Source organism: Aulonocara sp. 'chitande type north' Nkhata Bay, linkage group LG4 (assembly GCF_057382095.1).
Source record: "Aulonocara sp. 'chitande type north' Nkhata Bay isolate Kocher_YH1m ecotype deep benthic linkage group LG4, A_spYH_male_GT1.1, whole genome shotgun sequence".
Lineage (NCBI taxonomy): Eukaryota > Metazoa > Chordata > Actinopteri > Cichliformes > Cichlidae > Aulonocara > Aulonocara sp. 'chitande type north' Nkhata Bay.
This window is the reverse complement of record NC_141347.1, coordinates 26,603,865-26,614,959: the sequence shown is the minus strand read 5'-3', so window position 1 is coordinate 26,614,959 and position 11,095 is coordinate 26,603,865. Positions and strand designations below refer to the sequence as shown.

The 11,095-nt window shown below is 39.7% G+C and overlaps 1 protein-coding gene across 2 annotated transcripts; it reads right to left on the bottom strand.

Moving 5' to 3' along the window:
• Positions 1 to 3,448: 3,448 nt before the first annotated feature.
• On the bottom strand, positions 3,449 to 10,840 carry LOC147332763 (adhesion G protein-coupled receptor E5-like). Of its 2 annotated transcripts, XM_086289480.1 has the most exons (18): positions 10,489 to 10,840; positions 9,435 to 9,518; positions 9,063 to 9,203; positions 8,796 to 8,948; positions 8,552 to 8,680; positions 8,375 to 8,418; positions 8,164 to 8,271; positions 7,790 to 7,943; positions 7,464 to 7,586; positions 7,190 to 7,380; positions 6,923 to 7,084; positions 6,624 to 6,818; positions 5,598 to 5,815; positions 5,446 to 5,506; positions 5,268 to 5,359; positions 4,970 to 5,138; positions 4,799 to 4,888; positions 3,449 to 4,473 (listed from the first exon to the last, which is right to left on the bottom strand). In XM_086289480.1, the coding sequence occupies exons 1-18, from the start codon at positions 10,517 to 10,519 to the stop codon at positions 4,432 to 4,434; spliced, it is 2,187 nt and encodes a 728-aa protein (XP_086145606.1). In that variant the 5' UTR covers positions 10,520 to 10,840; the 3' UTR covers positions 3,449 to 4,431. The 2 variants fall into 2 exon arrangements, with proteins under 2 accessions (XP_086145606.1, XP_086145607.1); XM_086289481.1 differs by lacking the exon at positions 9,063 to 9,203 and having other exon boundaries at positions 3,450 to 4,473.
• Between the last annotated feature and the right edge of the window lie 255 nt (positions 10,841 to 11,095).

Here is an 11,095-nt window from a genome sequence, read left to right as displayed (position 1 = left end):
AATTCAAAGCTAATTATTTTTATATCATAATTTACTCTTGGTGACTCTTAAACAAGACAAAAAATGAGTCTAAAAGTACAAAACAAAACAAAAACACTCTAACTGATGGCATTAAACATTGAGCGTACAAATTTGTACCAGTCATATTAAAAAAAAAAAAAAGGGGGGGGGGGGGGGAGATGTGTTGTTTAACCAACACCAGTAAATATGCATTTTACTTTTTAAAATTATTTCTTAGCATATCAACTTGCCTGGACTACCAAAAATGGGACTACTGCATGATGGACTTATGCAGTGTACACTTGAAATGATGTGGATTGTCTCTTGGGTGTTTACTAAGAAACTGAACTGCTTGTATGAACTGGTGATGTTAAAGAAAACTCAGCCATCTGGTCTGCTAAGCAGCCCCTAATGTGTGCAGTGTAAATGAATGGAACTACATTTACAGGACTAATTTAACATGAAAACATAAACATTATCTTAAAGAGTCTAAAACTCCATAGTTCACCTGACTACAGAAACTTTCAAGATATTAGAAGTTTTTTTTTTTTTTTTTTTTTTTCGCCTGTCCCATTTGGTTCTTTAGCCATCAGAATTGTTGTCTGAAGACCAACAAGAATACCCAATGGATTTACTTTGCCAAATGGATCATCGTGGCATTGCCGTATTGGTCCATTTGGTCGATCTTTGTTTTTATTATTTATTATATTTTATTTTCAGATGTTACAGACGGGACAGACATGAGTGAGGGATAGGAAAGGGAGAAAGAAAGAGGAAGGAAAGGAAAAACAGAAGGGGAGAGGGACAGTGAGAAAGGGGGGGAGAAAAAAAATAAAAATCTCCTGGATCACCTGTTGAGAGAAGAATAGAAAACAAGCAAAAAAAGACAAAAAAAACAAAACAAAGCAACATACTAAACACAACACCATCGCATTAATCTAGCTAAGTGTAAACAGCAGTAAATACTAAATATTCAATGTTGTTGTGCAGCACGCAGGACAGATGTGCTTCGAAGTAGCAGCCAAGAAAGGTGTAATTTGGGTCTACGAGCAGTGAACACCCGTGTGCATACCTGTGTGGATCAGCGTGCTTGTATTCCAAAGGTTTCTCCATGTAACGATCTGCTAGGGAGTGTGGGGGGGCCACAGCCCCGTCCTCCAGGGTGTGAAGCAGGTATGGAGGAGATCAAAACTCCAGACATCCAGAGGCCCCCAGAACACAAGAAACCATGGAAGACCAACAGAGGGGCAGCCGCGCCACTTTTCCAGTAAGAGCTGAGGAGAGTCCCAGATGAGGGTTCACTCAGCAGCCGCGGAGCAGAAGCCAGGGGGAGTTGCAGTGACGCGCCCGTGAGCTCCGCCGGCCGCCAGCTGTGCCTGAGTGACCGAGCCCCAGGCCGAGAGGCCGGGGGCACCCCACCCCCGAAGGGGCCCGAGCGAGCCCCAGGCTCCAGGCCCCGATAAGCGGCCGCCAAGGAGTGAGCCAGTGTGTACCTGGACGCCCACCCCCAGACACAAAGAACCACCAACGCACCGACACCTGAGGGAGTCCGCCACCGGCAGGGGAAGTGGTGGTAGGTGGAGATAGGCCTCCAAACCTTGGAGGGCCTGAGGTGTCCCCAGAGAGGTGGCGTCTGATACCCAGCCTGACATATAGACACAGACATACAGGCACACACAGACACAAACATCCATTCCCCCCCTCATGCTCTCATATGCACTCACTCCACACTCAACCAACGTGGAGACAGACATAAAGAGACGCTGTACACACGATCACACTCCCCAAGCGTACTCTACAAACCGGGTCTAGGTACCCTTGCCCCTGGAGGGGGGAACTGCACCCAGACCCAGGTGGTGTTACCCTTTTCCCTGCGGTGGGGAGAGGCAGACCACCCCGACTCCGTAGCAGCAGGGAGGCCCCACACTCCAGACCGCAGTCGGACGGCCAACTCCACCTAGCCCTCCCGCTCCAGCAGGCCGCAGAGAATGGGGGTGGGAGAAGACTCCAAACCTCCCTCCACCCGCTCATTGTAGTGTTGATGCATGTGTGTTCTAAGGTGCAATTAAAACCCAGGAGGGCATGGAGCTACCTGCCAAGGAGCAGCAGGTAAGCGCATAGTCCCTCCTGATAGCCCTCAATGTCTAAGTGTATTTAAAATTGAGAGGTGGGCAACGACGCCAGGGGTGAGGTGTACACCCTGATGGTAATTTGGACTCCGTGATTGTGCCCACCCCCAAGATCCTATATGTATGTGTAATGAGAGTGTGAATAATGTGAATGTCTAAGTTGTGGGATAAAATTGAGGCAGAGGCAGCCAGAAGGGGACGGGGGGGGTAGCCTCCTCTGCACCCTGGTGACATACCCCTACTCCAAGGCCCTGCATGTGTGGGTGGTTGTGGTGGAGCGGGAAGAGAGAGGCAGCTGGAGATGGGGGGGGGGAAGGAAGGGAGGGGCAGGTAACCCCTCCCTGGGGCCAGCTCCCCCGCTGACCCCAGTAGGCACTCCCACACTCCGCGACCCGCCAGGGAAAGGGGGCCCAGGCCCATCCAGACCGGGGCCCAGTGCAGCAGCGCCTCCCGGCCCCACAGAGCCCGGGACAGTCCACCCAACCCCACCACAGAGAAAACTGCACCCACCCCACCATCCACTCATCTTCCAGACTACATAAGACAGTAAACGCCCAGGCTGAGATCTTCCTCCACCTCTCCTGTATCTCCCCCTCCTGCAGAGAGAGTTCCTGAAGAGAGGAAAGCTCCTGCAAGATGTGACCATCTCCCCCACCAGTTGAAGAGCCCCCCAGGTGGTTCGACGCACCGGCGGCACCCTGCTCCAGGGCCGGTCCCCCATGCACCCACCCGCCAACAACCCCGGCAACACACCAACCAGGATCCAAGCCCCCGAGGCCCCAAAAAAAAAAAAAAAAAAAAAGATATTAGAAGTTTTTAAAAAAGGAATCTGAAACACTCTCGAAGTGGCAATATTTCTTCTTCTCCACCAAAAGATCCATTTTATTTTTATATTTTTCTTTTCCTTTGAAAGAAATCTTTTGGACCCTGAATGTTTATGACAGAAAACAAAGATAAATAAATATATAAAACATATAAACATGTTTTGGTTAAATCGCTTGGAAGTCACACGGCCTAAGTCTTGTAATATTTGATAGTGCTTTTTTGCATTTATAATTATAATGCAGGAAAGTCAGATCAACACTTCATCAGATACAGTCAACTGTGCATGAGAGTAAAACTGACTATTTACTACAACTATGGCATAAACATCAAGAATCACTTTCTAATTCCAACCTAAAATCGGGAAACATTATTTGATCTTTTTTTCTAAAATACACTGAAATTATATAGTACTTAAAATGTCTTCAAATGTCTTTTTCCTCTAAAATATATAATATAATAAATATATTATATAATATATATAATAAAACTTAAAGTTATTGTCTACTAAGGACGTACTTTATGAAAATTATACCCTGATTTCAAAAAGATGACATTGAAATCATATGCGAAATATGGGGAAATTACACCATAAGGTGCAGTCTGTATTATGAAAATGCTTTAACATTGAATTAAAGCTTTGTGTTCTGAAATAATGGCCAAAAAGTTGACTTTCTGGTGTTCATTGCTAGTTTATTCTCTATATCAAATGCGATACATTTTAAAATCACTAAAGATGATATACATCAGAATATGTATTTACCCTAAAACCTTTAGGAGAACATTAAAAAAATAATTAAAAAAACGTTTTTAACAATAAACATAAATAAAGAAGTAATTGCAAACTGTAAATGCATTAAAAAAAATTTACAATCTTCTAAAATAGCTTCATGATAAAACACAGAGAATGGATGCAGTCAAGAATGAAAACACAGGAAAATTGCTCAGCAATATAAACACAAACTTTTAAAACATTTAAATATATGTTTCGGTCTCATAATTGTCCTCTTATTGTGGGTCTTTCAGAAGCTTGAGGAAGTGGTTGAAGAAGGTGCTTTTCAGCAAATATGTTTCAGATTGCTCATTAAATACAGTACCTGAATTAAAGAATTAGCATTATTAGATTTACCTGATACAACAGGTCTTTACACAATTATGATAATCTGAAAACATTTTTTCATATCTGAAATTTTTAATACTTGTAGATTTATGCTTCTAAAACTACTTACATAATTTCCTGTTTGAAAAACTTAACAAAATGCTTCTTTTGTAAGGATTTTGTAAGTTGCAATGATTTGAATAGATAACTCAGTGACTTAAAATAAAAGGCCCACACATAGTAAAGAATGATAATATTTACAACATTTTGCAACAAAGCAAACAGGTGCAAACAGATGCGTTATAAGTGCGATGTCAATATGTCCCAATGACTGAAAGTCTCCAGCAAATCAGAGTTTGTCTCAAGTCAGGTTTTAGCTTCTCAAAAATGAGACTCTCCTGTGTCCTGGCTGCTCTTGGATGCCTGAAGATGACAAAGGGGCATAGTTCAATCAGCTGTGAAAACCATCTCAACTGTTCCTTAAGTATAGGGAACAGTTGAGGAACAGTTGCATAAGTATGAAAAAGTATTAAGTATAACATTTTATTTTCTTCTTTAACCAATGGGAAAGAATTGAGTTGGGTTTAAAATTTAAGTAGTTGTTCCATAATAGATCAAATGTTCAAAATGAATGAAAATGAAATGAATCAAATCAAAATGAATGTTCTATAATAAATGTTTGATTTCACTTTAATATTGCTTAGTGACAAAGTCAAAAAAGGAAAACAAAATATAAATAGCTGCTTACTTGAGCTTTGCTGGAGTAATTGAACTCTTTGTAGCTCTTCTTCTGAGGCACACAGAATCTGGCCAGGATGTTTTCATATTCTTCTCTCACCTAAATTCAGAAAATCTTTAGTATGGGCATCACTAAAGACAGCAGAACTCGTCCCTTACTTTTGAGACAAATGTGACTAACCTGTTTGGAAAACAGACAGTGCATGATAAAGAGCATAACACCCTGAAGGCTGCCAAAAATGGTGAACAGGTAAGACATGGCTACAGTGCTTTCCTCAAACTGGAAACAACCAAAGATCCACATGATGCCCAAAACGCACAGCTGTCCCACTGCAGTAATGGTGAATGCCCTGCAGGAGGCAACAAAGATGCATACATGTCATGTGCGAGGTACTTTGGTGAGGCAATAGATTACGTTATACTTTCCACACAGCAATTGCATGGGGCGTTTAGTGTGGGCAGCTTGAGTTGTGACTTACTTTATTTTGTGCAGATTATCAAGATCAGGGTTTAAACTTGAGAACTTCTGTGCTAACTTCCACACAGTTATGAGAAAGAAGAAAATGTTTATCTGAAAGACCAAAGAGATGAGGTTTAAACATAACACAAGTCACCATTTTGGATCACATTAAACTCAATAATTATTTAAATACTTACAATGATGATGACACAGACAGGGCCGAAGAAACTCCAAATGATTTCCAGATTTAGCCAACAACTGAAATGCACATCAAGAGTTTAGTAAGTAAGTAAGTAATTCAAACTTGAATTAACGATAGAACAATATAATTGGAACTGGGAAAACTTACTATCTCTTAGTGCCATATCCTCCAGAATTAGCTAAGACAGAGATGGTAACGATAACAGCTGGAACACCATAGCCAACTGCCATCATGTGGAGGGTTTTAAAGGTGGTGTTGAAGACGAGGACAACCATCCTGAACAGCTGAATGCCCTCCAGACACATCCAGCAAAACGCTGCCAGGTAGCAGAAATGCAAGATTCCTGCTACCACTGCACAGCCAGCCTAATAGGGAAAGTGAAGGAAAGAGGAGGATCAGGGTAACAGACATGAATAATGTGGATGAATATGAAGAGGGAGAAATGTCTAGAAATTTTTCAATTGTTTATGTGTCTATTATATATCTCTTATTAATATCTCTTATGAATAATTCAGTAGTGTGAGATTATTACACTGTCTTATGTTACATTATACCTCTGATTTAAGCTTATGAAATCATTATATAGTTTTCGGTTGCATTATACTATAGTTAGAAGGTGAAATTATTAGATTGATTAGGCTGGTTTGTATTACATTTGACTGCTGATTTACTGTGAATGAATTACACTATCCTATGGTACTTCGTACTGTTGATTTGTAAAGAGAATACTGTTTGCAGAGAATCGTGGCTTTGCTTTTCTGATTGTAGAAAGAACAAAACATATTGCACAGGAAGCCAAGGTTGTAACTTAGGCTCACTGAGAGAGAAAGAATGTGAATGCTTAGTTTGGAGGAGGGCTGAAGCTATAAGAATGTGAGAAACAGTCAGACACTTTGAGATTTTGCCGGACACCCTCCCGTGCACATCTCCCATTCGGACATTTGTAATGCTCAAAGTGTTGTATGGAATAAAGAGAATTGTATAGATTAAAGAGATTGTTGATTGAGCATTTATACACTGAGTGTTGTTATTCCTTCAGCCCAAAGATCAAAGAGTTGGGGTATTTAACAGTAGCTTTGCTGCAACTTAGTATACAGTTCTCTGTTATATTTGAAGGTGGCAGAAACTTCTGCTAATGCACACATGCTGATGGCAAGTGGAGTTTCTGTTTACCTTGTTCGCTGTCTGAGAGATTCCCGCTAGAAAGACAAGGTTTGCAATGAAGAGGCTGATGCAGAGATGCAGGTGGATGGTGGTTCTTGTGCTTTTAATGGAGCGGATCATTGAGAATGTCAGGATGGAGATGAATAAGAAAATCAGTGAAATGGACAGGCCCACCCAGGTGATCAGCTGCAACTCGAACTTATTCTATTGTGGAAGAGAAAGAATGGTAACATTATTGTATGAAAATGGGTTGAAGTTTAAACTTATTCTGAACTAAAAGCATTATGGTATATATAATTAGTTTTAACCTCCATCTCATAGAGGGCCATCAGTACAGCAAAGCTGCTCAGGTGATTACAGGAACACACAGTATATTCCGGGTTTGACTTCACCACATCGCAGCCACGATCAGACCATGATCCTCCGTTCACCGAGGAATCCCAGAACACACAGATGTGCGTTTGATTTTTCTGTTAAACAGATGTACACCAGAGATACTGACTGTTCTGTTGTTCCTGTTTGTCAACGTAGATTAACACAGTCCCTAAACATTAGTAGTAAGCTCTCCTCTTTACCTGTATCAAGTGGTCCAAAGTCAGATTCACTGGCGTTTTGAGGTGGCTTGTATTTCTGTTGCTAACAGTGACAGTCACCACTTTGGAGTTTATTTTAAAGCTCTGGTACTTTTGTGGTTTGATCCCATCAAAGAAGGTATCTGTAGAGTCTTCCAGGTTTGAGTAGCTCATCAAGGACACTGTTGTAAAGCCTGAAACAATAAAAGGAGAAAATAATTGGAGTGTGTCATAACGTGATAAAATTGGCTACAAATTTGATATTCGTTGTCATTACCAGGGTAATAGGCAGGTTCTCCAGCCGCCATTTCCATCTGGATGTCCAACTGAGCATGCTTAGTTGATAAAGTTGTGTTTCTTTTGGATATAACAGGCCCATGATGTACCAGCATTTTCAGCTCTGAAATCAGATAAATGTTGTTGTTTTTTCTTATCTTACACTGCTTGTTCAATAATGCTGAAGAAAATGTAATTAATAATAAATGTACAAGCTCTAGGCAAAAGCTCCTATCATATTTGAACATATCTACCTGAATTGGACATATTTGTTTGTTGGTTTGTTTTTCTTTTAAATTCTGCTGCAAATGCAAATTTTTATTAAACCTGTGTGAGTGGAAGTTGTGTTTCTCCCTGGCATCTTCGTCATGGCTCCAATTAGCCTCAGAACATTCTCCACCAAATCCAGAAAGATGGAGACTCTTCTTCTGTCTTTGAGAAATTTACTGGACAAGAGCTGATCTATTTCTGACTGCAATCTCTAAAGACAAAGAGAGGAATGAGAGAGGAGACCATGAGAAACAAGAAACAGAGGCAGACTGAGGCAGACTTTCAGGCTACCTCAGTGTAAACGGTCTATGAGACATCTGAGCATCATGTGACAGTTTGAAAGAGGCAGAGCATTATTTTCCTGCCTGGTTTCAAGAAACTTGATGATTTTTTTTTGCAGTAAGGTTAAAATGTTCTGAATTTAGTAGTACCGTCAATAAGTCCTCTTCAGTCTGGTTTGTCCGATCAGATGGATTCTGACTTTTGTCCCCTGTGAGCTCCTGACAGCTTTTATTGAGCTGCTTCACAATGGGAAGTTTCTAGAAGAGAGATTGGTGGTGGATAAAACAAAAATGTGAGACAACTCTATTCATAATATGTGCTGAATTTTGATACTTTATAGTATTTGTGATGTGGAGTTACCTCTTCCAGCCCGTTTAGAGCTTTGAAAACATCACAGTTCGATTCTGAAGAAAGAAAGTTTAATGAACAAATTTGCTTACGGATGACCAGAGGTATTCAATAAGTGTTCTGTTTGTTTCTGTTGCATTTACTGGGAAGAACCCCAGTTTAATAATGGATGATGGACAGTATTCTCACCAGTGCACCGTGCCGTTTTGTTGCCATAGTTAGTGAACCCTGCGTTGCACATGCAGTAATAACTGCCTTGTGTGTTGTTACATAATCCATTCTGACCACAGGGATTTCCTTTTTGACATTCGTTAATATCTAGAGCAGCAGGAAGAAGACATGTAAGAATACCTCTGAAAAAAAATCCTCTGCCATCACCTTAAACTGAAGAGCTCACTCTAAAATGGCAGCACCAATGAGAGCAACATTTTACCTTCACATGTAGCATTTTGATCGTGATGAAAGGTTTTATTCCCAGTAGTAGAAATGAATCCATCATCACAGGTGCACGAGTAATAGGGGATAGTATTCACACATTTGGCGTTAGATCCACAGATGTCTTTGATTTCCAAACATTCTCGGATATCTTTTAAAAAAGAAGAAGAGACCTTTAATCTTTACATAAGTTATGACTGTATGACATAAACTTTCTCCAAATCAACCACAGAGTTGTTATCACCATAAATTTGAGATGACTTACCTATACATGCACCAACTGTAAAATTCACCTCCCCTGTTGGGTGTCTGAAACCACCTTTACATAGACAGTTGTAGCTCCCAATTGTGTTTGTGCAGACTGTATTGTTTCCACATGGCTTTTCATCTATACATTCGTCTATGTCTTTGTAAGGACACAGAAACGTGAAAAGATGTATTTGCATAAATATGTGCTTCAATATGAATTTGTTATAGATTTAAAAATAAAAATAGCTTGAAAATCCAAAAACTCAAACTTTTGATAGAAAAGGTTTAAAATTAATTATTTTATTATAAAGTCCACACATTGCTCAACTTGCACATTTTCCATTACTGATTAAGTGTCTGATGTTTTGTTTTGTAAAGATTTTCATACCAATGCACTTTTTTTTCTTTGTGAGAAATCCTTGAGGGCAGCCTGCTGATATTGACAGCACCATGATGAGGAAGAAAGACAGAGCTGAAAAACAAGCGAGAACTGTCAGCCTAGTATACTACAGGTCAGTACCTTATTCTGATTGAATTTGAATTTTGTTTATCATATAAATTGCACAAAAATGGTTGTGATAGTAAAAGATCTGGGAAGAAGCAGCAAAGGCCCTCATTCTCTATTCTAATTTCCTCACATTAAATATGATTCAAAATAAAAAGCACATTGGTGTCTGGAGAACTGTGCTTCCTATGAGTGAGAAAACATTACATGACAGGGCACAAAAATAAATCATTATTACATCTGGGAGTTTGCACAGACCATTTACTTTGAACTCCTAACTGACAGCTGATGGGTGCAGTATAAAGTTGGCTATTTAAAAACACAAAGAAATTTACTATAATCTTTGAAACAAATAACTAATTTATTGTTATGGCTCAGAAATATGCTGCATCTTTTTCATTTTTGGGGTGGGGGTGGAGAATGAAACACCTGTCATTGTGTTTACAGTTTATTTTTTTTCCATGAAAGAAAACTGTTGCCAGTTTAAAATGTTTAGTTGCTAGATGCAGCAACACTTAATCATTTGTTTCCTGACTTAATTTGAAGAAGTTAAAACATTGCTAAATTGTTCAATTGCTTAATATAACTTTCTGTATAGCTGACAGGATGGTGGAGGATGGGGAGAAGAGAAGAAACATTAAGTATAAAGGTCAACTTAATATTAGTTATACTTAATATTAGTAATATTAGTGAAACTTTATCTCAAAGAAAAGTGACTAAACAAATGCAACAAAAAGCAAGAGTTTCTATGTCCGAAAAGCAAAAACTGCTGTTTAGACATAGACATTATTTTAGACAGCTTAAGTATTACTAGACAGCAGTTCAATGAAAATGTTGAAAATGTTTTTGTCTAAGTTTCATCCTAAATTCAGATCCTTACAAAAAAAAATCTTAAAAGATAATGTTTTCCATTCCATCTCCCACATATGTGACTCACCCAGTATAAGAAGCTTCCATCTGCACGTCATGGTGAAGAAGCAAAAAGAGTCCTTACCCGTTTCAAGAAAGTTTAACCAACCCAGACAAAAACTGCAGAATTATCTACTTTTAGGTTGTCCCAACCTTTTCTCTTCTTCTCAACTCTTTCAAAGGTTCTTTAACTTGTTTCTGTAATTTAAAAAACTGAAAAGTAATAAATATTAATCCACCAGTCAAATGAACTGATATAGAAAAAGTAGCTAACGTTTATGCTGACAGCAGCAAACCAATAACTCAGCGACTGAAGCACTCCCCAACAACACACATCCCTTCACAGACTGAACTATCCCTTTTCTCTTTCTGCCTGTCTGACTACTGGGGTGACATAGTGTGGTGACTGTGAATTTTAGTTGGGAGGAGTTTCTCTCTCTCTCTCTCTCTCTCTTTCTCTCTCTCTCTCTCTCGCTCACTCTAACACACACAGTAATAAGATCAGTCCTCTGACGCAGAAGTTTTTATGGGAGTACAACCAGAAGTTTCTTTTTAGGAACTAACTTTTTGAGGGGTGCGGTGTGGTGACAGATGAAATCCAGTATTTCTGACGACTGCACAGCTGCAGCAATATG

Excerpts from the sequence above, each read along its gene's own strand:
- LOC147332763 (XM_086289480.1), bottom strand. The coding sequence starts at position 10,519 with ATGACGTGCAGATGGAAGCTTCTTATACTGG. Across the intron at positions 9,519-10,488 it reads ATGGAAGCTTCTTATACTGG|CTCTGTCTTTCTTCCTCATC; the intron begins GTGAGTCACATA and ends CTTGTTTTTCAG. Across the intron at positions 8,272-8,374 it reads CTCTAAACGGGCTGGAAGAG|AAACTTCCCATTGTGAAGCA; the intron begins GTAACTCCACAT and ends TCTCTCTTCTAG.